Here is a 26,502-nt window from a genome sequence, read left to right as displayed (position 1 = left end):
TCCACCATGTTTCTTTGAAAACCAGCATAAGGCAATACTGTCTACAGAAATCTGCTTTATGTCCTTTCAGGTTCTCACTTTTCAGGCATATTTGCTGGTATGTGAAACACATATAAGCCTCTCAGTAACAGCTATGCTTTCAGATCTTTATTAACCAACAGAACTGGGAGACTGGCATATCCCCAGTCTGGAAGAGGAGGATAGGGAAAAGATCTTCTGAGCTCTGTGAAAAACTAAATTTGGAATCTAATTCAGGATTTCTTGCAAATATTGATCAATTGACCTGCAGCTTGGATGTGAGCCATGGCTGTAGTCTCATTAGAGATTCCAGATTAATCATATGGCTGTCAAAGAGGCGTCTTAGTGAGATTTTTCTGCGAAGACTATTGATGTAATTCCAGTTATGTTTAATTCTGGTAAATACAAGGACAGGTTTTTTAGCATGTGTGTTACAGAAAGAGGTGAAGAAGTATGTCAGGCTAGTTTAACCACAATTTCAGCACCGGTCTGGTTAAATCTGTTTCTAAATCAATCTAGCTCTGCTACTTCTGTGACCAAACCACACACAGAAAGGCCTTAAAAACTGAAGTGATAAACCACCAAGGAACTGCAGTTTTTCATGAAAACAACAGGGATGATAATTAAACTTCCACCAGTGGTCTGAATTGGCAGTCAGCTCAGTTAGAGAACTAATAAAGAGACAGACCAAATTCTTTACTGCCTGCCTGTGGGACAGATCAGCCTTGACAATGTTTCACCCTGCCTCTCTAAAATGGGGTGAAAGACTGTTCAGGCAACAGGCAAAGCTGTTTCCATTTGGCATCCTCCTCCTTTCTCATGAGTTTTCACCTGCTGTTTATTAAGGAGCTGTTCTATATAGACCTCCCCACCCCATTTGCCTCTGGACTCCCAGCTAATTCTGGTCTCATTACCTCTGTTTTGATGCCCACAAGACTTTTTAATAAGAATTAATTTCTTACCTGAGAAAGCCCTAATATGTACCATACAGCAATATTAGCAAAAACCATTAGGTTCTGTACCATTTGATTTCTGGGATTTTGTGATTAATTGTGCAGCACTGACAGTAAATACATTTGGTCTATGTCAGCAGCTGATCAGAAAAAACAATTATCTATTTTCTCCTAGTACAGGTCATATCTATAAATCACCAGGTGAATTCAAAAGTGGCTTCTCAGGCTGCTACAATCTCTACATGACAATATATTTCTCTGACTAATTTCTTCAGAGATATCCTGCTGTATACAAACTTACAAGGTATTTTTGCAGAAATATTTATTGCATGTTCTGTGCTCCATGGCTGTCCTTAGTGAGACACTAGTGACATGGGTTTTTTGTGACTGGAATTTGCATAAATTGGATACCATGAGTTCCCTAACAGTTCAGTGTTTCCAAAGCTCTTCTTATCATAAGGATATACTACAAAATGTATTGACCTTGTGGGCTTATTAACATGCTTTTACTTACTCTTTGAGTTTCTTGCAATTTGTAATGTGTTTTATCCTGACAAAATGATAAAGAGGTAGGGAGTAGAAAGGGAGGAATAGAATCAGCTAGAGACTAGACTGACTTATAAGTTGCCCAAATAATTAAGCCAAATAGCTGAAAAACAAGAACAAGTTTTCTTCTGACCTATGCTGCTGCTCTTCAAGCATTGTACCCTCTTTCCCTTTGTTCCTTTTCTTCTGAGAAAATATACTGTCTTTCCAGTTTTCTTCCACTGGGAAGATATCCTTCATGTAAATAAGTTTTGATTTAACAATGTATTTTAAATAATTTTTAGCATCCTTATCCTTTAGCTCATCCTTATTCAGTTTGACTTTTTCTCTTCCCTTTGCAAAATGCCCTTCATAATAATGGAATTGCATTAACATTTCTCCTTCAGCCTCCACTGCAAATAGGGACCTGAACCAAAGCCCTGGTTTGAACACTATTAGTAGAGGCACATCAGTTCAGGAGGCTTACAGCTGTTGAAACCTGCTCTGTAATACTGTCAGACAGAGCAAACTATCAGATCATCAAATATGATTTTAAATGAAGTCTGAAGTCTAAAAGGATTCTGGAAAGAACCATTTTCAGATAAAGGCTAGGAGAATTACTCCAATTATAATGAAGGAGCTAAAAAAATGCTCCTGAGCTTCCTCAGTTCTAGGGATTTTACTGTATTTTCTAAAGCATTTTTTCCTCTGTTCTCCCTGTCTAACACACCACACTGCATAAGTGTCACTGTGCATTTACATTTTTCTTTGTTACTGAGGACAGCCAGCTTGAATTAGAAGCTGTTCATGGCCAAATTCCAAAGAATTGGGATATTAACTTGTGTGTGGCAATGGATTAAAGCAGGGCTGTCCCAGCCCTTCTCCCAGCCTCGCAGGGGAGGGTGTTGATGGGTCACACAGCTGCTCCTGAGCTGCCACTGCTCCTGACTGACATATTTTTTGCTTTCCTCTAACACGTCAAGCTGTCTGTATCCTTCTGTCAGCTCCAGGCAAGGATGGCAGCCTCTCAGATAAGGGCAGCATGATGAGGCAAGGTTGGTACTCGTGTCAGCCACCCCGGCTTGATCTGCTGCTGCGTGGTCTGCACACTGCCAAAACTCTGTCATTCCTGTCTTCTGGGCAGCTACTGCTTGTAAAACCAACCTACTACTTTACAAAAGTTGTTATTTCACCCCAGACTGGGGACTTGTGGAAGTCCTGAGTCACTGGGAGGCCCCATAGAGGCTCTGTGACCTGGGCTGTGGGTGTAGCCCCACCCAAGTCACCCTGTTTGTGTGAACAGGAGCATTCCCTTCACTGAACCCCACTCCTAAACAGAAGGCAGAGGACCAAGTAGGGAATTTAATGTTAAACTAAATTATTACCATTCAACCTAACTCTCTGCCTCCCCCCAAATATTTGAAATTCAAACAGATCGTGCTCTGCACAAAGCAAGCCAGTGCTCTCAGCTGGGAATGGATCTGTTATTGCCTAGTACCACACTGAAAAAACATTGATTTCCACACACTCTGAATGTTCCTAAAGGCTTAGGAACTCATGTCAGCTGACTGTGTTCGTACTGGATGCTCAGTCACTGCACCAAATATGCTCTGCAAGCTAGTCACCTTTAAAATGATAGTGGCACCTTCTTGAATGAATTCCTGCCACCAGATTTCATGGGTTTCCTTTGGGTTTTCTCGGGAGCAAAACGGGAAAGGATGAATATGAACGTGACATGATGACAGCAATGTTGAAGCGACTTAATTCAAGGTTATTAATATACATTTGAAATTTTTTCCCATGTTTTAAAATTTCCTCAGGGACATTTACTGCATTATTTTCTTGGCATTTCTTTCGGTCTTTCATTCTTGTTCCCTTTTTTCTTTCCTCTTTCCATTGTCCCCTTCCTCTCCTTTTCCTTTACCTCTTCCCGTTCCTGTTCTTTTTCCTTCTTTTTCTTTTCTACTCTAGTCTATTATACATTTTTGGCTTTACTATTCTATTACTTTTTATTTCAAGAAAATTCTAGACATGTGATACGGTTTTGCATGCTTTTGCTCCTAATAATAATTATGGGTCAATTTTCACACGCTATAAATTTGGATGGATAAATTTGGTGCAATTTTCCTGATATTGAGGGAATTTTAACTGACATCGGACTCTAACCTGACATTTTAATGATTGATTTGCATGGTCTCAGCTGCAAGACAATTTGTCTTAAGCCCCCATTAAATCAGAAAATGACTGTTTCTGACTGAATATGCCAATCATTCTAGCTTATCTAGTGAGAGATGCCACATGCTTTCTCCTGCTTTAGCCTTATTTTCTGACAGCTACTTACACTATTTACTGTCTAATTGGGTCTGCCAATCCTCCGTGCACATCCCAACCTGTCCAGCCCAGACACAAAAGTCTGAAAACATTTCTAAAATCTGCATACTGTTTTTGATTACAAGATACAGGGGCAAAAAGAAAATGCAGCCTAGATGTGACAACATGCTCACTTCTGTATCATTATTTCCCAGGAAAAATAAAAAATTGCAAAAACTGTCAGAAGAAATTATGTCTGAGCACCTGGGCTGATTCTGATTATAAGGGGAGGAAGGGTACTATGTACAGGACAAAAGCCACATTTTCTTCTGAGGCTTTCACACTGGTAAGGCAGTAAGGGCTAAATCCTGCCAGTCATTCCTTGCTGTGCTGTGAAGGAGGAGGAGGAGGAGGAAAGAGCTGCTCCCCAGGCAGTACCAGGAGATGCAGCTTGCTGGTGTGCCTCAGTGTGTGTCTGAAGGAACAGGATGCTCTCACACACAGCAGCCCCTGCTAGGGCAGGCCCTGCTTTGCCTCCGTGCAGAGAAACAAGAACTCCCCTGTGCTGGGTCCCACTGTGAAATCCTGCTCATCAACACCAGGATTCTCTCCATGAAGGATACATCTGCCAACATCACAGCTGTGGCTTGCCAAACAGCACACCAGCATTTGGACTACAGTTTCTCTGTGGGGTTGGCAGAGCTCTGACATCCGCCAGGACCTGATCCAAAGCTCATGGGATTTAATGGGGAAAAAAAAGTCCATTGATCTTGGTGGCTTTGGATCTGTCCTTTCGCTCATCTCCTTTGATGATTTATACAACACTGACATGCATATTTCACCTCTGAAGCACATAGAGCACATGGTTTTAATCTCACCATTTCCCTGGTGACAGGGAAGGAGCTGTGTTGGCAGCTAAGACACTGAAAAACATTCATTATTCTGTATATTATTATTACTTTTTACTTCCCCACGAAAGGTAGAAATTACAATAAAAAAATCACAGATATTTTGTTTTACAATCTTTAATTGCCCTTAAATGCACAGTCAAATATTGTAAAGTGCAAATTTTTGTGTGTGCATAAAAATAATGAGAATGTTTTGTATTGAAGTGGGAGGTAAGAGAACATCAAGAACTAAAAGCCACTGAAAAATAAAAAAAAAGCCCCTCTTCCCTAGAAACAGCTTAGAGAGGGAATCTTTCCAAAGTACCAGGAAATTCTCTTCTCAGGTTGGAAGGTGAGAACATTTTAATCTTGCGAAGACTTTGTTTATAACATCGAGATTACTGGGCCACTGGCAGCAGTTCTCTATCAGTTATGCTGATCTGGACCAAGTCCTACAGCAGCAGTGGCTAGAAAACAAACTTAAAGTAAGTCACAACTCAAGATTCCTCCTGACCTCAAGAGCAGTTTTCCGGAGCAGCCAGGGCTTGCTATGTTCTCTGTCAGACCCAGTATCCCGTGCATTTTCCCAAGGGATTGCCCCCTCAGCACCCAAGTTCATGGAGACAGAGCAGTTCCTGCCCACAGAACAGACCCACAAACAGCCAGGCATTTTCATAAAGCAGGAGGGATGCTTTGCTGTATTTTTAGATTTTTCATTCCTAACCCAACACCTTTTCCCTTCTTTGTTTCCTCACTGGCTAGTGCAATTTTTTCAGCACTAGATGTCAGTGTGGACTTGCAATACCAGACTGCTCTGTAAGTTTTCTTTAACAACAGAGGAATAATTGCTATCCTGAATGAATCCAAGCCTCTCCAGCCTCATTATATGCTTTCTACAAAACAGGTCTTTTTTTGCTGTTTAAATTCCACGTGGAAAGTGTAGAACTGCTTTCTGTCCTTGACTGGGATTAATACAGCTGTAAAAAGACCCTAATTTAAATTGTGATCATATCATGACTGAGTTAAAGAGCAGTTACCATGAGTCCAGAGGAAAAGCTTTGTTTAGAAAATAATTCAGAAAAAGAAATGGTTCTGAATTATCTTGATAATTTGTGACCCTGCTAAGAAAGCATTGCACAGGTGGTCCATGGGGATGGTTAATCCTGCAACTAAGAGTACTCATCTCAACAAGAACCTACTGACAAGACTGAGTCTTTGCTTTCCTACTGCCTAGAAAGATACTGCATCATCTGGAAGTGTTTTGCTACACCAGGCAGTTACAAGGACTGTTCTAACTTGCACTTGATTTACTATTTGCCTGGCATTTTCTGAATATTGAACTGAAACTATCTTGGGGCAGAACAACCAGCCAGGAAGTGTATGTTGGCTTTCTGAAGTGATGAAATGACTGGTTTCTACCACTCTTTGGAAAACATTTTGCTTATTTAAGAAATTTAGGTCCCTCATTCCCTATGCTGTTATGGGAAGGCTGAGGAAGATGGATGAACCCTGACTCCCCTCATTCTGCAAGCAGCAATCTAGAACAAGACACAGCTCCTCTTGCTCCTGGAGAAGTACAAACTGGGGAAAGGCAAAGCAGAGAGAGGAGGAAGTGGGTTCACAATTCTGATTTCTCATCTCTTACGTTCATGGGTTTTGGCTTCTGTGGAGTGGATGTGAGCCAACACGGCAGATGGAGCCTTTTACACCACCCTCCTGCTTTGTTTCCAGCAGGCGTGATGCGCAGGAGCTGGGGCAGAAAACGTTTCTGGCAGAGAGTGCCGAGCTCTCTGTCATCCTCCTGACCTGGTACTGCTGGAGCTGTGATCCAGGCCTTCAGAAAAATCCACTTACATGCCTTTGTGTTCTTCAGTAAGCATCAGCTAATGAAGTATTATCCTGATACATGCGTTGGTGTGCCTAGCTTTTATTGGACTTTGTGGTTGTTGCTGTCCCTTTGACTCCTGCTGCACAAAGTCACTGTGACACGTGACTGCCCACATGTGAAAGCTGTGCTTAACATTCCTATGTGTTTTTGTTTCTCATTATTAGGCTTATCAGTAGCAGACTGCAACTCGGGGGCTGTAGAATATCAATTAATAATTCATATAAAATATTAGCAAATACTGTGCAAAAAATAAGGACAAAGGTATTTTGTCTTCTGGGCTCTGAGAAGTTAAGGCAATATTTGGTAGATAATAGATAACCTGAGAGAATACAGATTGTACTTGGCAAATCTAATATCACATGGATTTACCACCTGCTCTCAGTCCTACATTTTTTGCTGTTATTTTTCTGTAATACTGTTCTTCAAATACTTACCTCTTTGTTTAGATGTCTGGCATTCAAAGAATTAGTATCAATAATGAAAGATGCATCCTGTAAAAGAGCTTTGCCTGCAATCAGCTTCTGTGTAATTCTCACTGTGTCATGACTTGAAGTGTCTTCCTTCTTATTAACCATCATGAACTGCTCTAGATAAAGCTCTCTGTTAAGCCAGCTGCCTCTTTAGGTGCAGAAGGATTTTGTGGTCCCACCCTGTATTGAAAAACAAATTAGTGTAATTCAGGGATATACCTCAAAAGACTGCCATTATTTCCCCCTGCCCAAGTAAAGGGAGCTTAAGGTGATCAATTCTCCTCCCCCAACTCCCAAATCCACACTCAGCTGGCATTGCTGGGTACTGACAGGAGATCTGAAAACAAGAGAGAGTAAACACGCTTCCCATCGGTCAGTTTGTCCTCCACCCCCTCTCCGAAGTCACAGAAACAGAGAAATAAGCTGGATGGCACCTTTATATGTCAGCTTCTACCCCGGACTGGCATGCCTACAGATGTGTGCATCGTGCCTTGCCCACATAAACATGCACCCAGGTCACTTCATTGATGAAATGGTGCAGATTCCTCCGGTGCAGAAATGGGCATAGCCTAAGCAGCTATTTGTATTCTTTTGTTTCTTAAGCATGTAAAAATATGAGGGTTGGGGGTGGGGCTGTAACTGCATGAAAGATCAGGAAACTACACAAAGAGGTGATCAATGCCAAGCTGATAACAACAAAAACCCAACCAACAAGTAAAACTAATACGGTTTATGGCAGAAGCAGTAACAGTACTGGCCTGATCACGTAGCAAAAAGGTAAATTCATTTGAATAGCATTTGGTATTGCCTCTGGTTACCTACATAGGTACTCAGTGGCTATGATAATACAACTATGAGTGTAGGACAGCATAGTAATTATTAGGGTGAATACCCTTTCCTATGAGAAATCTTGGACTGAAGTATATTTCCTAAAGTACTGCTTTACAACATGTGGTAATGAAGTGCACAGCACAAATTGCCACTTTGTCAAGTGTGTTATTTCCAAGTATTTCTTCCTGTACAAAATGGTCAATCAATAAGTCCAGTCAAAATGTCAGTTTATTTTCAAGATTATCTTTGTGAACATCAGTTTTCTCTACGAGCAACTCTAGAGTACAAAATACAGCATATTGTTTGCAGTGTGAAACTAGAAAAGCATAGAAACTTCAGAAAAGCATAAACTTCAAACAAAAGACAGAAGGCTTTAAACAGAATTTTTATAAAGCAAGGGTGAACCTCCTTACCCTTGTGAGCATCACCACACATTTACAAAACAATTTTAGAAATCAAACTTTGAGTTTGACAAGCAGCTTGGTTTTTTATTCCATGAAGATTGATCTCAACATGTTGCAGAATTGTTTTTCACGTGTCAGTGCAAGCATGTGCCCAAATCTTCCTATGATTAACATCAATATGTGTAAAGAGTTATTTAATGCAAATAAAAATCTAAATCTGGATAATGGGGTCTCCTGCATCTATTAAAACACCAGACACCAGCTGGAGCATCACTGACACCAAAATCTATCTAAAGGGATTCCTAAATAGCTTTATGTATTGTTTGTAGTCACACTGAGAGGGATTATATGGGACCTATTTCCCTCAGTGCACAGATGTGAACATCAAACAGCCTCATCTGCTGGATGGCCTACTCTAGCTACAGATGTAAGGAATGTACATTTTACATGTCATATTTCAGGAATATAAAACAGCTCTATTTTGCTTTCCCTATGAGCAACTGAACACATCAGAAGTCTCTATTTTCAGTTATCTGTGCAGAGCTATTTCTTTCAAACAGATGAAATACACAGTAATGTAAAAATTGCACTGACCTCTTCCAATCACAATGTGCAGTTCTAGCCTGGTACCTGCTCAGAAAATCGAGTTGGCTAAATCTTTTTAGAAGGTTTTAGAAGCCCACACTACTTATTATAAAATTAAGCTGTATGTTATGAGGGTATGCCATTACTTTTCAAATCTTTCTCCTTTATAATAGAGTGTCTGATTGACTGAATGAAAGTCTGGCTGGCTTTATTAGTTCAGGGTCAGATGCTTCTGTCAGTAATGAAACCTTGCTTAAATCCTTGTTTCAGTGTCCCTTTAAAAGCCATCAAAGAAGGGGGCAGGAGGGGAGAGGGGAAATTATCTGTCTGCATAGCTCACTGTCAAGCAAAATGCAGGCCCCTGTTCCATTTATCAGCACACATTTTCCAAAATGTGCAATATTATGAATTTACACCTAATTTTGTATGCTTAGGGCACACCTGTCACCTGGTATATTCAAGGAAACTGGTCAAGAATCAAGTTCATTATTTTCATGTGCTGATAGACAAAGTGGTGCAACCAGAACTGAACAGGAGGTATGCAGCTTATAACAAAGAACAGTGAGTATATTTGCCTGTCTAAACCAGTTTTTTCCCACTATCCTGGACAAGGAACAAATAGTGGTTATTTGACTACGATTCCCTAGATATGTTTCTACAGGAACAAAAGCAGCATTCACCCATATGGACCTATAGAAGTTAATTTTTATATAACTATCTGCTTTTCCACTGAGTTCTTGAAATCTGTAGAAATATGGCCAGCAGCAAGATATTCTACTTTCTCTCTGCAATGCTTGCTCTCATCACTAGTGACTTTCTTTTGTAATTTACAAAGTTTTTATGCAAGCTACTTCTGGAGAGTAGTAATGAACAAATGGGTGTAGGTTACAGCCCCAGATACTTGCCTCTACAAGACTAGACAGCTAATAGACATTTGTTAGAAGAAATGTTAGCTTGAAAACCTAACTGTACTGTTGCTTATATAAAGCAAATTTTCATATCTAGACAAATTTCTTTCATTTTTTCAGAGAGACCAGGAAGAATTGGGGGGGCAAAAACTGGTTCAAAGGCGTGGCACGCTTTTTTTCCTGAAGATGTAGGTGTTGAGAGATGTGCTGTGTTTAGACTCACACTTGATAGTGAGAGAGCTGCAAATATGTCCTAGATGCAAAACAAAAACTGAAGCCTACCAAAAAAAAAAAAAAAAAAGAAAAAAAGAAAATCACATTGCACTGGGAGCAATCATGCTCCCTGAGAAGGGAACGCAGGCTGTCCTGTTGTTGTGATTTCTTTTCTGTGAAATATCCTATGCTGTTAAATGTAACTTTCTGACTGTAAGACTGAGTAACTGGGTGTCTTTTTTGTAGGTTTTTTTTCCACCACAGGCCTCATAATTTAATCCTAAATTGAATAAAATATTATTCACAGTCAAATACGATCTGTATTTAATACCTGCTCAATTCTAAAATCCACTTTAAAAAAATACAGAAAGTGCTGTGATACTGTGTAGCAATGTGCTATTTTCAAAGTGCTGTTTATTCTAGCAGCTGAACAGCTCTACTAACACTCAGTAGTGGAAATTTTAAAAACTCCATAAAACTCTGAGCATGCTCCCTGTAACCCTGCTCCAATAGGGCTCAACATGCCACAGGCATTCTGTGAGCAGCAGAAATTATGAGTCATGTTTGCAACATCCTTTGCCCAAGCAGATTCCTGGAATCTAGCAGGATAGGAATTCCTACAGTAGCTTTCCTTTCTGTGGGAACATTAGAATCTCTGTCTTCTACATAACCACTTATTTTCTATGCTGTTAATGTCTCTGAGATTTGGCTGAAGCTGGACAAGGATTTAAAAAGTAACTAGTGGTGGCAAAGCAGACAGCATATCCACACCGATTTTCTTTCTGCAGGGAATTGAACTAGAAAGTGCTCATGATTGATCTGCTTTGGAGTATCTACCACTGCCAGCAGAGACTGCAGCTTATAATTCACAAGTGGGGATGACATAGCTTGGGACGGCAGATTATCGACCCCAGCTGTCTGCCCAACACCCAGCACACAAAAGACTCTTCATGATACAGCTGTGGAATCACTGCCTCCCGCTGAAATGGGCAAACAGTTTACACCAGCATGCTCTAAATGGGGTTCAGAGTATTCACAGAGTGTCTCAGCTATCCAGAAAAGTGGTGTTGGAAGGATGAGTTAGGGCTTGTACCCTCCTGTGCCACCCCCAACCATGGCACCTCTTCTTGCAGACCCAGCTGTGAGCTGCAGCGATGCCAGAATGTGATGCCACAGGCAGTTGTAAGAGTCATGGCAAAAGGAGGTGGAACAGGAGGCCTTTCACATCTGAGAAGCAGCATCAAAGATGCCATGAGTGTAAATATAATGCTTCATAATGCTTTGTATTTTAATTAAGGTTTGGATCAGTTTTATGGTATTAATTATAACATAGCTTGGATACTGTGCCACTGTGACATAGGAAGGAATGTAGATGGAATCCCTACTGAGACATTATAATGGAGAGTCCTGATGCACTGCTTCATGGTGACACAGTCTATTTTGGAGCAGACAAAAATCCATAAACCAGCAGTTTTCCTCAGATGACCGACTGTAGGAATCATGTTTATATAAATTCAATGTATGTGACATTCAGTATCAAACAAGGCACAAAACAGTTTTATGTCTCTGAATGTTTTGTTATGATCAAACTGAGCCTGCTATCCACACAGGTATTTTTCACTGGGATAAAATTTAGAGCTTAGTTAAACCTCGTGTAAAAAAACCCGTGACTTTGAGTGAGTGACTGAGGTATACTGGATTTTCCTGTATCACCTGTGAACCAAAGATGTCAGAGATTTTTGTCCTTCTAGTCCTGCTTCCCGATATGTCCATATGTCTCCTGGTACATCCAGGTTCTCGGAGGACACAGACTCGCAGCCAACCGTCAGGGTCGGAAGTTGCCGATCCGAAGAGCTCCCAAGAGGGGCACGCGGCCCTTTCCCCCACTGTCCCGCCGAGGCGCGGCCCAGCCGGGCGGCCGGGAGCCGCCCCAGGCGCCGAGGTCGGGCATCCGGGCGTTTGCTGGAGCCGCAGTGCCGGAGAACCGAGCGGCGGCGGCGCAGCAGGAGGGCACAGGAGGGCACCGCCGCTCCGCCACCGGGCCCTGCCCGCCCCGCCGGGCCGCTCCTCTCCTTCACCTGCCGGGACTCGGGCGGAGCGCGGACTCGGGGGCCGCCGCCGGCTATCCCCAGGCACGGCCGCTCGCCTTCCGCCAGCGGCGGTCTGGCTCTGCTCTGCTGCCCGGGCGGGCGGGCGCCCTGCTGGACGCGCCTGCGGGCGAGGGCACAGCGAGCTCCCCTCGTGTGTGTGTGTGCAGGCTGTGTCCCGCCGGCGGCCCCGTCGCGGGCACTGTCCCTCCTGCCGAGGCGAGCGCGGCCGGAGGCCACGCGGGCCTCACCTGGCGCTGTCCCGCACCTTGCGGGAGGAGCGGCGCGGGAGGCGGGGCGAGCCGCCGGGCCCGGCCCGTTGCGCCGCCGCCGGGGGCCGGTCTCCCGCTGGGCGCGGGGGGGGAGCTGAGGCGGCGGCCCCCGCCCGCTGTAACCGCTCCCCATCCCGCCCGCTGGTGCCGCCCCCAGCATGGCGACACGGTAGAGGAGCGGCTGCGCCGGGGCGACCGCCCCCTCCCGCCTCCTCGGCACGGGCACGGCGCGCCGCGGGTGAGCGAGCGGCCTCGGCGGCGCTGCTGCCGCCGGTGCCCCGCACAGGGCTCAGCGGCGGCGGACGAGGAGGAGGATGGCTGTGGTGGTCGCGGCGGCGGCGGGCACAGCAGCAGCGGCGGCGGGACCGAGCGGCCGCGCGCCGAGAGCCAGCACCGTCCCGAGCAGCTCATGGTGGCGCCCCAGACCCGCCAGCAGCGGCCGCGCTGGGGCCGCCAGCTGAGCCGGATCCCGGCGGGCGGCTCTCCCCTCTCCACACCGACCCACCGAGCGACCCGTCCCCCTCCCCCGACGCTCCCTCTCCCCCCTCCCCGGCGCGACCCGCGCCTCGGATCGCCCCCGCCGGGGCCGGACTGCCACCACCCCCGGGCGCCGCGGGGAAGGCGGCGGCGGCGGCGAAGGGCACCGGGCAGCGCCAGGCGGCGGCGGGACCATGGGCGCGAAGCAGAGCAGCCCCACCGCCGCCAATGGCCGCACCCGGGCGTACTCGGGCGGGGATCTGCCTTCCTCGAGCAGCAGCAGCAGCGGCGGCGCTAACGGGACCGGCGGGCGCTCGGCAGGCGGCGGCGGGCGCTACGCGCACCTGGCGGCGGCGCCTCACGCCGCTCCCGGCGGTGCGGCGACCGCGGCGGCCGGAGGAGCGGCGGCGGCGGGAAGTGCCGCGGGGTCGGCACCCCGGAGCAGGTCCTTAGGGGGGGCCACGGCCTCCGGGGCCCGGGCGGCGCAGTCCGCCTTCAACATCCCCCACAGCAGCGGCCCCTACGGCTCGCAGGACTCGGTCAGCAGCACCCCGGAGGAGGGCGGCCGGGAGCGGCCCGCGGGGGGCGGCGGCGGCGGCGGCTCCTCCGGCGGGCCCCGGCTGGTGATCGGCTCGCTGCCCGCGCACCTCTCGCCGCACCTGTTCGGAGGTAAGGGGCACCGCTGGGGCGGGAGGGTTTGGCTGCCTGTCCCGGTGCTGCGGGGCCGGGGTTGCGGGCGGTGGGATGGGGTGTGGAGGGTCTTTCCCCGGCTCCGAGGTGGGACGGATAGTGAATCATCACTCCAAGCTGGCGTCCGGGTTTGGAGACGGGCTCTCGGGCCGGCGTCTCCTATTGTGTGTAAGGAGAGCTGTGAACGGGGAGGTTAAAAATGAAACGAGCCCGGCGGCGGGGAGGAAGCGGAGCCTCTCCGGCCGGCGACTTTAGACTCTAATAGCTGTAATCAGTGCCTGTGTAAATACTCTTGCCTACTACTTACATAATTAGAATTTAATTGGATCATGTGTCTCCGCCGTTTATTCTAAAATCGGACCAAACCCCTCTTTCGGCACTGATTAATGTGTGGCTGATGCTTGTTCCTCTTTCTAAGTTCTCTGTTCAGAAAGTCGGTACAGAAAAACAGAAGTTAAAGTTTCTTTGTTGGTGCACCCTCTAAGAGGTGAGCAGACCCGGCTTGCTGTCCGTGCCGCTGGAGTACAGGCTTGCAGCGCCGGCACCCTGTAGTCTTGAGGATGGGCACATGTGCTCCTGAGGCAGGAGGAACACTCGGCTAGACTCTAAAATAACCAGGGAGCTGAGGCCCTTGGAGAAGCACAGTGTACGTGGAGCACGTTGCAGGTTTTTTTGTCTGTCTTGCGCTACCGAGATTAATTGGGCTGTATAGGATGAAGGTTTTACTGCCTGTATTTTTTACCTTGAAGTTGGAAATCATCTTGTTCGTTGCCAGCTGCCTTCAGAGTTGCTGGCTCCTTTAAGTAGTGCTCATTCTAAAGGCTGTTCATATAGGTCAAACAATGAGCAAATTTGTTTATTGGATGTATTCCTCAACTGACATTTTTAATACACACATATATATTTTTATATATATATATATATATATAAATATATATGTACCTATAAACTTAATACCCCAAAGTTTTTTTTTAGGGGATAAAAGAAGAGGCTAATGTAAAATTTCTACGTTTCTTTATTCTTATTAATCCATTTGTGAATACCATTTGTTGCAGGTTGGCTTTCTCGTTTTCTGTAATTCACCCAGCTTTTAGCCAAAGCAGAGCTGTGTGCAGCCTGACCCTCGCAGGGTACACGAGGTTTCTGTCACATGGCCTGCCGCTTCTGGCTTGGTGACCTCAAGTCAGCATAGCTGTTAGTTCCTATATCTAAAACTGCCTTGTCCCAGTGGTTGAACATTAACAGAAAGCTGTCAAACCCTATTATAATAAAATAATATTTTTCTCTAAGAAAGAAAACATAACTATTCTCCTAGTACTGAGCTGGTGGACAGGAGTGCTTTGTTGCAAGGATGCTCATTACACCACCAAAGTACCTTGAGGGGGAAGAAGGTGCATGTGTTTCTTGTAGTGATGAAAGGATGTGCTGTCATGGAGTATTGTACAGCTTGTGCTAAGCATAAGGGAATCGTTAGAATGTGTAGCCAGTTGTTGCTCAAAGGTGAAACTTTTTTTTCCTCCTCAGTGCTTTGACACTGTACTGCAACTTGCTTTGGTGCCAGGAGGGAGTGGATTAAATGTAAACGAAGTGATGAGGCTGTATTCAGATGCAGGAAGGTCTCTTCAGAATAACTCTGAATTTGATTTTACTTTTCTACGGCATGTACTCATTTTTTAATTGCTGTACTACACTGTATTTTTGTCCTTGGAGTGATGCAAAGCTTGTTGCTTTTACCAGTGCAGGAGGAGTGCCCGGAGGGGTACACTGTCTTCATCTACTCACTAATGAATAAGGACTGCCATATGTTAGGAGTATAACTGGCAAGTTTCAAGATACAGTAAGATTTTTAGTGAAGAAACAAATAGATTCATGACTATCTTGTGACCACATAAAGACAGTGTGTCTTAGTGGGATGAATACTTGCTTAATCATAATACTGCAACACCTGTGAAGAAGGCCTCACTTGAAGCATTATTCTTTCTTTCAATTTAAATATTTTGTGATGTTGATGATACATTACTCCACATCCCACTCAGTGTTGCCATCTTTTTCTAGTTGCGTGCTTTGTGTTTTCTTGATTCCTTGTAATAACTACATGGTTGGAAAAAGTAGCCCAACTGGAGATCATACATTAATAGCATCAGCATTCTGAAAAATAACTTGAAGCATTGTTTTTGTCCTGATGGTAACTAGCTCAAGCTTGTCTAGGTGTGGTATCTGGCATTTATCTTGTGTATCTTGAGCATGCTTGAAGTCCCCTCCCTTGTTTTGTAACTTGCAAATTAGCTGAATTACTTCTTTTTATCCTGAAATCTGCCAAAACTAATTGTGAGGATTAGCATAGCAATTCTGTGAAAATTAAAATAAAACAAGAAGAACAGTAATACCTTCTGTAAGTTGAACCGAATCTCCAGCTATTTATGTTTTTAGGAATACTGCTTTGCTTCGTCAGTCAGTGGCACGTGGGTGTTGCATTTGTTAAATTACTGTAATTAATTTGCCATTAGTCAATTACACTCTATTGTCACTTTTACTGAGCTGTTTTGCATGCTGAAGTAATGTATAAATATTAACCCTCTGATGTAACATGCTTAAATCTATACTAAGCTTCTTACTACACCACTTGAATGAGAATATAAAAGTTACGTTAACGTATTGGCGAGTATGTTCAGTTATTGCCTGTGTTCCTTCAGTAGCAGCTGTAGTAGTAACAGCCTTTCCTGGCTGTGAAGGTCTCGTGTTCCCATCTGACCTCAGGCTAAGGCACTTTTGTGAACAACATACAGTGGAGTAAATGCTGCTGTGTAGCTTGGTCTTGTCTCAGGGGGAGTTCAGCTCACTCAATAATCAGTGCCTTGGTCTCACAAAAGTACATATATATATATGTATGTGTGTTTGACTTTGTGCTGTGAGCATGAAGTAGGCTTAGGGCGTTAAGTAGAGTGAGACCCAAATTCCATAAGATCTTAGGCACTCCCAGAGAGGCCAAACCTGTGCGTGACATTCAAGAGCTTTCTTGCGACACAGTGCCAAGTTCCAGCTTCCTTTAAGGTGATAACACTTATCGGGAATTTTGACCAGTAGTTTCCCTGCTCTGTTCCTCAGTGAATGGGACTTCCCCTCTCCTCCAGCCCCAAAGTAAATATTCTTACCTTCTGTTATGGTAGAAGAGTTGGCCCTGAGGACCTGGGGCCAGATTCACATTAGTTTTTCCACTGTGTTTTTAGAGATTACATACTCATGAGCTCTGCAGCAAAGCTACCACTGTAGTTACAATGTAGCTTGTTTTTGTCAGTGATGCAATTGGTTCAGCTAAAAATGGACTTTTGGGATGGCCTTTGCTTTGGATAACTGCTGATGTGTTACTTCCATCACTTAAAGTGTTGACAGCTCCTTAGAACCCTCTTCATGTTTATGTTCCTGTTTCTGGGTGGTCATAACTGGGAGAATTCTTGGCAAAAACACCTCGTATAAGTATCCTTCTGGTGTTCAAATTTGGGAATGTTGTTGTGATGCCTTTAAATGTCTTTAAACTGTTTTTACTTTTGTTCTGTTTTGTTTTGTCATTTAGAGTCTCTTAGGGAGTAATATATAAAAATTCAGCTGAAGATAGCAGAAACTCAAACATACTGAGTTTTTAAAATTTTCACATCAATTCTTCTTTCAAGATGACTGAGCAGAGACTGTACAAGTATTATATAGAGTCTTAGTTTGTGTTGTATATGATGTTTTTACAGATAGATTTTAAAATATGTAGTGTTAGGTACAGCTGTTAGCAGCCTTCATGCCTATGTCAAGATTGGGAGTAATGATTTGGAGATAAGGTTGCATCTGTTCAACTCTGTTAGGAGAAGGAAGTTTGTTACATTCTTCTTAAGCCAAACAATGATCAGACTTCTATTATTAAGTAGTTTACAGTGCAGGATTTATCACCAGCTACTGAATGTACATAACATGGGTAGAACCTTGTAGGTATATTATAGTGGCATCTGTTTGTGATAATAGTACAAGAAATGAATGAATTCTTCATTCTATAAATGAAAGTTTATGAAAGCCTGAGGTTATAACCTAAATTCCTAGTTGGATTGTGGGAAGCAGATAACAGTAGAAGAATGATGTGAATTCTCAGAACAGTTTTTTAGATGTGTCTCAAACTGCCTAGAAGGCCACATCTTGTTTGGTTTCCCATCAGATCTGTTTAGTTATATGATACATTTGGATGTATTTTTGAGGTTCAACTGTCTTTTGGTCACTTCTCTTCCCATATGGCACAAGTACTATGGCTTTGAGAAATTATGAAACTCTGAAACACTTCAGACCTAATGCTGCTCCCATTTTACAAGCTAAAGGGGCACTCTGAGGTCTTTGCCCCCTGAACTGGGAGAAAGGTTGGGAAGTGTGCCTTGTAACAGGACTGTTGGGCTGGTGGGGGCAAGGAATAGATATGTTCAGCTGTATCATTGAGTTGACTCCAAAGTGAGAGAGAACAGTCACTTTTGCAGTCTCTGAAGATATGGGGGATTTTGTAAACACATTAGCATCCCCTTCACCAAAACACAGATTGAAAAATCCATTGTACTAGGAGAGCAGTCCAAGGATAAGTCTATTGATAATGAGCTTTAGAAGGTCTGTTCTGACTGATGAGTTTGAAGAATCCAGTCCCTTTGCAGAGTCTCACTGTTCCAGTGTTTAGTTGGGCTGCTCTGTTCCTGTGTACATTCAGTGGGCAATACACAGCTCCTGGTTTGGCAGCAAAGGTGTAAATCCTCCCGAGTCAGGGACAAGAAAAAGTAGCAAAAAGTCCAACACCACCAGCCACCTGCTCCAGCTCTGTCAAGAGAGTGCTTGTAGTCTCAAATGTTAAGTGTTTGGACAAAGTGAGCTAAAAGAAGAACTGTTTGAATCTTCTGATGGCACTCATGAAGTCCCTGGGAGTCATCTTTCATTTCCTTCAGTTGGAAACAGGTCTCTGTGATGATGAGTAGCTTGGGGCAGTGAAGTAAAGGCTGAGATGAGTGATAGGGGATCTTTGAAAGGCTCTTTTTTTTTTGAAGTGCTTTTATTTTTTCCTTTGTTCCCCTCTTCCTGTTTGGTCAACAAAAGGGTTTAGGAGAAGATAAATAATAAAAAATGGCAGCACTGCATTTGTGGGGAAAATGTAAATAGTTAACCGTCTGCAGGAACGGAAAGAGCCTAATTGTAATGGCATATATAAATATTTCTTTTGGCTATCAAGGTAGTGATAATACCTGATTGAACCTTTGCAGTGCCAGTTCAAACAAAGGCCCTCCTCTTATTTAATGTCTTCTGAATACCTATGCAAGCCTGATATTCTGACAGTGTCTCTCCTCATGTTCTGTCATATAATTGCAAGCTAGTCTCCAACAACCTCCCAAGTAATTTCTTTGTCTCATAAAGAAAGCCTTTTGTCACTGCTAGAAATTCAAAACTATTTTTAAAACACGTTGCCTATGCATCTGTTTGGGTAAGTTCTCCTCCCCTGTTCTTGCCAGCTGCTCATGGAAAACTTCATCATGCAAACGTTCTTGAATTGCTCTCTTAGTTTCCTTGTAGGAAACTTTTAAGTTTTGAATAAAGTTGTGAAAATTTTGGGGTAGGTTTTCCTTGCTATTTGCATGCAACCAATTTTATATTACTTTCAAGATTTTTCTGCAGCGTGTCTGCTGCCCATTAATGGCTTAATTAGTTTCAGGAGAGGTGTATGGTCATTTCAACAGATTGTGTTCATTTACTGTGGTAATGGAGCATGTTGTTCTTGCAGATGTTTAACCTGTGAAAAGAAAGTGAGAAATCCTTGTGTGCTCTATTTTGGAGCATCTTTAAAGACATGCATCTTTCCAATCAAAAGAAAACAGTTTGTATAAAACTGCAACTACTTGAGTAAAACCAGAAATGCATATCTTAAGCGTCTAGGAGAGTGGTTTTTGTTGTCTGCTATCTGGATAGATATTTCCTGAACAAGTGCCTATATTCCCAAGACCACCTTTCCCTTGTAAATGATCATCGTGACTTTCATGAGGATATCTCTGTGTGCATCCAGAGGCTTTTGACCTCTGTTGTTTGGTAGGCTTCAAATCCTTGGTGATTTCAAAAATGGGAGGGCAAGCCATAGAACGAATGAGGCTGGTTCTCCCTTTCACTCAGGACATGCTTCTATTTTCTGCATGGAAATTGAATAGTATTGACCTGGAGAGATCAGGAAGCATGCAGGAAAATCTCATAGGGCTCGAGGTGTCTGACTGCCTGCCAAACAGAAGACCCAGGAGCGCTGTGTGGGATTTGACTGTTACCACCCTGTTGTCTTCAGGAGCTGACCTAGCTGGGTGTTTTCTTGCTAGTCTGCTCTGTCTCAAAATCAGACCACCACAGCCTGTGCACAGTCCCCAAAGGGTGGGTGTGCTGCATACCATCAGGGATATTTTTAGTAGATTCTGTTTGCTGACTGACTTAGTGTGCTATAAATACAGAGTTCTCATCTGGCATGCACTTTGCGTGTCTTCTAGTAACTTATAATAAATTCACCTAAGAATAATGGCAAGGAGAAGCAAGCTGTTACGATTTGATTGGCTTTCCATACAAAGTGTCATTTATATAAAGCAATTATTTAGTAACATTTTAACTGTAAATGGCTTTTAAAGCTAGTGGTATTCCAAAACACTTCCTAGTTGGGTTCTCATAATTAGTCCTTATGTCAGACTGATTTATACTGCGTTTTCATTATGGTTTTAAAAGTTGAAGGTGGAGTTTTTAGGCATGGGAGGTTACTTGAGCATTTGGAATACTGTCAATACTAGTAAATTACAGTCTTTTTTTATACCAATGCTAGCATATTCCATAAGGGTTATTCTCTGGTAAAAAAGTGAAACTTAGTTATGACTCTCCTGGAATTTCTTTCCCCTGAAGTATTGGTATATATACAATTTCTTGAGTTGAAATATAGTTAGGGCACTTATAAGACTCAATGCAGAAAGGGGAGGATCCCTTGTCTTATTAAAATACAGATGCATTTGTCTTTGAGTGTTGACTTTGACACAAAATTGAAGGATGGGTTCTTCCTGAGTTGTACTGAGAATAACCTAAATGTAGTTGTTCTGTATTGCTAAAATAAAAGCTGTCATAGCATGCACTAACAGATGTGAAGTTTTCCATATACAGCAAAAGTCTGCTCAGAGGTGCTTTCTGTAGATTGCCTGAACACATAAGCAGTGTTTTGAGAATCTTAGTTTTTTTTATAATGAAATCCGGACCAATCTTGTGATAGTCTTTCAGAAAACTTACAAACTAGATTGTCATGCTGTCAAGAATCTTAGATAGTCAGCTGAAAAATTATGTTACTTTGAATATTGATTTCCTGCAGCTATCAGAAGTTTTACTTATTGTAGAATGAAGAGTATCACTCCTTTATTCTTCAGTGTGAAGAATGGATAAAAGTTTCAGTTTGGGAAAAAAGAATCTTGCTTCCCTTAAGAAAATGCTGTGGCCACTACAAAATAGATCAGAGCATCATCAATTAAGCAAATGTCAGAGAGATAATGGTGGACAATCTCCAGATCGTAAAGAATAACGACAGTAGTAAAATGTGGTTCTCTGTGGTCATTTAACTGCTTTGCTTTCACTATGAGGCAGTTCTCTTTCTTCTCAGTGTCTTCAGTCATCCTTCAGCAAGGATGACTGAAGTAGCCTAAGATGCCAGACTTGAGAATTTGCTGTCCATTTCGTTGTGTCTGTCCTTTGGGAAGAATGATTTTTAAATCACAGACCTGTGTTCTGAATATTGGAAGGCATACTTTTCATGTGTATGAGTGGCTCAGGGCTCCTATAATATCTTACATTGGATAATGATGGTTCATCTTCAGAGCTCATTATGATGAAGTTTTCTAAAAGGTGGTGTGGCTGAGTTCAGGCATGAAGTGCCCAAAAACAGGGTTAGCTGTGCAACTCCTGATTTTTCAATGCTGTGATTTTTTTCAAACTCAGTTGTAGATTAGAGCTGGTTTAAGTGTTTGAGTTTTAGGGTTTTTTTCACTCTCTTAGCCATGTGGGTGTAGTTGTTAGAGGCAGTCAGATCAGTTTGGATAGATACTTGTTTTATTTTTATATTGGGAGTATTACTCAATGAATGGCAAATAGGTTGGTTGCCTGAGTACAAAGCAGAACAAAGATGACTTGTTTTTTTATCAAACCTCTAGCAATCTATTAACAAATTACAATTCCAAAATAATAAAGCATAATTGTAAAACTATATATATTTTTTTAAAGTGCTGTGTAAAGAAATAAAATACCTGGTTTGCCCATGCAGTAGTGCCATAAAGCTGTTGCTGGCTGAAGAGAAATGATCTACTAAAACAGCACATGAATGAAAACAGCATGAAATTCACATATGGAAAAGGGCTGCATGCTATCAAAGAAACACTCTTTGAATATCTAATTCAGCTGTCCTAACATTTGCATACTAGATATCTAATATTAAAATACCAGATGACAAGTGTAGAGGCATTGCCTTGCTTTTTGAGGTCTGAAATACAGTTAAAATTAATTGAAGACTAATGCATATTTGCTATAGCTCGGCAGTTGGATTAGTTTATATCCCAATGTGCTATATCTGTGCATTTGTGTGTTTTTAAGTGATAACATTTTCAAAGACACATTATACTGAGCTTCTTCATAACCATGGATGTAAAAAAAATGAAGTGCTGAAAATATTATTGAAATAAAATACAGTACTGAAATAGCTTCTGGTTTGGAGGAAATACAGATGCCATTGCTAGAATAATAAACTGTGTACCAAAATAAACTGGTTTTCATGCACTTGATAAGACTGAGATCCAGTGACAGCATAGAACTAGGGAGTGGAGGAAATGTTCCTTGGAAATGTGGGCTAGTTTTGCTGCAAACAAAGGGATAAGAAAGCTAATGCAAATAATGTGTTTTATATTGTGCAAGGGCGGGAATGGATGATATGTTCAGCCCAGGTTATTCCCTTTGTGCCTCCGCTTGGCCTCTGCAGTCATAAAGCACACAATTGTGTTCAGCTGATGAAGTCAGAGTAAATTCATTTGATCAAGTTCAGATGATGAACACATTTGGAGCTGGAGGGCAAAAGTTCCTTCTAGTGGGTTGGGCTGGTGCACATGACTTCTCTAGAGGTGTGCAGGCAACCAACCTTTTGCATATAGTTAATGATTGTATGTTTTGCTTTAAAGCTTTGTTTACAAGAAATGTTTAAAAGCATTGTAAGCTTGGATGATGTAATTTCTTGACATAAAACCATTTAATATGTTGGGGAAAACCATTAATTTGTGAAAAGTGAGCTGGAATTAAGATCTCTGAAGAGAGCTTGGATTGACAGCAGTCTTGAGATTGTTCCTATCCACACAGATTTATGTGGTCATGGAGTGGTTGTCAAAAGCATTCTAATTCTTAAATTCTGGTCATTGTTGATTCTCTTTTAGGGATTGACTAGCCATTAAGCAAGTTGCAGGGAAAGGCTGCCATGTTACAACAAATATAAGGCAAGGCATACTTAGCATTGATAAAACTATTCAGGGTATAATTTTTGCCCAGAGTTAAAAGAAATAGCAGAAATTAATGTTTATTATTCTAAAAGCAAGAACCACAACAAGGGTCCTTGAAATCTTTTGCTCTGATGCTCAAACAAACAAGTTAAAAGGGCAAATATTTAACAAGTTTTTATAAGAATTGTTTAGCCAGTGGTCAGAACTACAGCTTGCCAATACCTTTGTATTTTTCAAAGTGCTGTAAAATACTTTATTAAGATGCCCTTCTAGGGACTCCTGTTTTTCATCATTGTTCCATCATGGATTTGCACTGTCTCTGGGCTGTTAAATGGCTGTGTCCCCTGGCAGCCTAAAAGTTTGTTAGCTGTAACATGCAAGCATTCTTCTAAATATGTTTAAAAACAAATGTTTGTATTCAACGTGTTGCTGGCCCAGCACTATTCACAAAGATGCAGAATTAAAATGAGTGAAGAATGTAAGCACCCCAGGAAATGTTAGCCTCAAAATCATCTGGCAAGGATGCCAAACTTGTAAGCAAGAGGGAAGGAAAGGTTCTATGGAATGGTGGTGTTTGTTGCATTCTTACTTAGAGGGAATTGGGATGCAGGGATATGGATACTGATCCTGTTGTTTTCCAATCTCTTACTCTATGGTCCTGTGACACTTAAAGCTCTGTGTCATTTATCGAGAGCCTCTCCTTTTTTCTTCCTTTTCCTGACCCTTTTGCTGTTTTCTCTGTGGATGAGTCATCTTACTTGCAACACCTTTATTAGCAACTGTAGTGCTAGTGAAAACAAAAATAAATATGCAGAAATACTGACTTAGCTGGATCTTAAAAATACTCACATTTAAAAAGAGGATCAGTGTTTAAGTTTAGGAGTTGTTTCTTTTTTTTTAATTAAAAGACATAATTTAGGGTATTATATATAATTTGGATTTTAACTTCAACATCTTAGTTTTATCTAGCAATTATATATCAGTACTATTAATGGAGGAATAACACTGAAGAGAAACCTACTGAAATAGATAATTAGTTCTGTATCAAAGAGGCCATTTTGATTAAATTATTCATTTTAGGGTATCTATTAATAGATATTTTCTTGAATTCAAATTTTTCTTACTTGCATTTCCCCAAACTTGAAAATTGTGACATAAATTTTGCTTTTTATTGGCAGTGTTTTTAAGCACATATGAGTTAAAACTGATTAAACTTGCTCCCTCAAAGAGCTAACCATGTAAATAGGCTGTACATCTAGCATAAGGCAATATAACCTGGAATTGAAATGTCAACATATTAAATTCTAATCCTATTGGTTTTCTGTTTATGCCTTAAGGATTTGTAAATTTGCAAAATTACACACTTGTGATTTGATTTCAGACATGTAAAATTTCAGATAGAAATAGGAAAGGAAGAAAAGCCTCAAGATAGGACCTTATTTTTCTTTTATTTTCCCTCCTGGAGTCTCTCTGACATACTAAGCCTCATGCTCCTTCAGGCAGTCATGATAAATGTACTAGGTAAAATGTGTTTAAGATACTGGTACAGCTAAAACACTTTGAGGACACCTTTACTGAAATCAGTGAGTCTTGCTCCTGCAGAACTTCTTGTTTGCTCACAAATCTACCTTGAAGGGCATAATCCCATTTGTCAGGAATTGTCATCTCTAACTGACAAGGATTTCTTCCTCTGCTGAAGGGGAAAGAGCTCTTTCTGCAGTCTCACTATTCATGCTCTTAAATTGTTACATTTGTAGCCCTCTGCAGAAACTCATAAATTGTAAGTAAGTTGTAATGGTGCTTTCCTAACCCTGGAAGTCAGTGAATCCCATGGCAATTGGACTCTCTGACTGAGGATTACAAATATCACCACGAGTACTTGTACACAGATAGGTAAGTATAGAGCTTGTTGTTGTAAGCAATACTTAAACATTGTTTTTTCCTTTCTCACAGTGTATCTTGGAAAATAATTAATCATTAGAAAATTGCATTATTATATTTAGGTTATGCATACAATGACTTTTCTCCAAAAACTTTATGCAAAAGGGCTTGTAAGGACAGATTTAATTCTAATGAGTGATGTGTGGGCTGAAGTCTCTCTGATGTTCATAGTACATGAAGAGACCTTGGGGTTCCTACCAGCAATGGAATATGGGATCAGCTGGGTTTAACCCATTCTAAGCAGATGATGTTTATTCTTTCTTAATTTCTTAGTGGAAAACCATCTAATTTCTCTGGTATTTTATTTTGACAACTGATTTTACCAGTGGAAAAATTCCTAATAAGCAAATTACTCTTACTGTTTTGCAACTGATTTCTCATTTTGAATGCAGAAATTTGCAATTGATACAATTTTTTTTTTAGCAGATAGTTCTTTTCTCATTACAATCATGAAAGGCTCTTTTTTTCCTTTCTAATTGTACTTGACTCTTGCTAGCTATTAACTACAATTTCAATGATGCATATAGCCTTGAAATGTAGCTGAAAGGACATTTATTGCACTTAGTACCTCTCGATTTTTATTGCCTCTTACTTTGAATTAGGCTTGTGGAAAGCTCTAATTTGCTAGGTGTGTCTGACAAATAAGGACCAGGGTGGTAATGAAGAAGACAACATTTAACAATAAAGTAACTGTCTTTAAAAACATAGGTTATTTGTTTCTGTCAGTGGCTGCCTGCCTAGTGAGATTGAGGAGGATAGATTGATAAGAGAATTCATTGAAAACAGGTTTGTGTATAGAGTTATCTGGTGTTACTGTTTGTGTTAGTGAGTAATCTTGAAGCTGTTGCTTCTTGTATAAACAAGAAAGCCAGCAACAATTATTCTTTAAAACTAAAAGCAGCTGTTTGGGCTGTGAAACCACTGTTTCCATAACACAGATGAAAGTGCCATTGTGACTGTTTATACAAATTGGCACTCGTGCTGTATAAATAGAGGAGAATTTCAGGGTTTTTCTTACACTTGCATATACCTCATCATCCTGGTACACAAATTGAAGTTTTTGTCTTTCTGCCTTTAAGCCATGAATCTCAGCCTAAGGCTGAGTAAAAACTTAAAGGGCTTGATCCTGGCCCGGCTGCAGAAGACAGACCTCGTGTATGAATACATTCGTGTCATTCTTGTGGTATTTGGCTAACTGCACTTAATAACAGGATTACCAGGAGACTGGTAATCAGGATATAAATTGTTAGGGGTTAATAGCCGCTGTGCGGAGGGCAGGGAGAGGAGAAGGCATTGCCCCAGGCGGGTCCCTCCCGGGCAGGCCCGTTCAGCACCCGCGCCCTGGACAGCGCAGGCCGAGCCTCGGCCGCGGCCGCTCCCCTCGGGTGCTGCGGGCCTGGGGGCTCCCGGAGCCCGCCGGGGAACCACAGCACAGCACAGGAGCTGTACCTGCCCCATGGCCCTCAGCGTTACAGCTGGGCCACGCAATCCCACTGAAAAGAGCCAG

The 26,502-nt window shown here is 42.3% G+C and overlaps 2 protein-coding genes across 5 annotated transcripts in view; both read left to right on the top strand.

The window, feature by feature from the left end:
* Positions 1–10,092, top strand: part of MTURN (maturin, neural progenitor differentiation regulator homolog) — a 69,439-nt gene extending 59,347 nt beyond the window's left edge. Inside the window, exon 4 of one of the 3 annotated variants that reach the window (XM_071429484.1) lies at positions 9,306–10,092. The gene's annotated coding sequence lies outside the window, so the exon portion shown is untranslated. Of the gene's footprint in view, positions 1–6,424; positions 7,193–9,305 lie in introns of those variants that run through there. The other 2 variants (XM_071429483.1, XM_071429481.1) reach the window with 2 other exon arrangements.
* A 2,302-nt stretch (positions 10,093–12,394) lies between these two features.
* Positions 12,395–26,502, top strand: part of ZNRF2 (zinc and ring finger 2) — a 58,829-nt gene continuing 44,721 nt past the window's right edge. For both annotated transcript variants that reach the window (XR_011679572.1, XM_071429478.1), the window contains exon 1: positions 12,395–13,497. Coding sequence is in view for 1 of the 2 variants with exons in the window: in XM_071429478.1 (XP_071285579.1) it covers positions 13,023–13,497 (475 nt within the window). In the remaining variant the exon portion in view is untranslated. The remainder of the gene's footprint in view (positions 13,498–26,502) is intronic.

Source organism: Agelaius tricolor, unplaced genomic scaffold, assembly GCF_023055355.1.
Source record: "Agelaius tricolor isolate 1412-34295 unplaced genomic scaffold, bAgeTri1.0.p SCAF_6, whole genome shotgun sequence".
NCBI classification, from domain to species: Eukaryota; Metazoa; Chordata; class Aves; order Passeriformes; family Icteridae; genus Agelaius; species Agelaius tricolor.
This window is presented reverse-complemented; position numbering and strand designations above follow the sequence as displayed.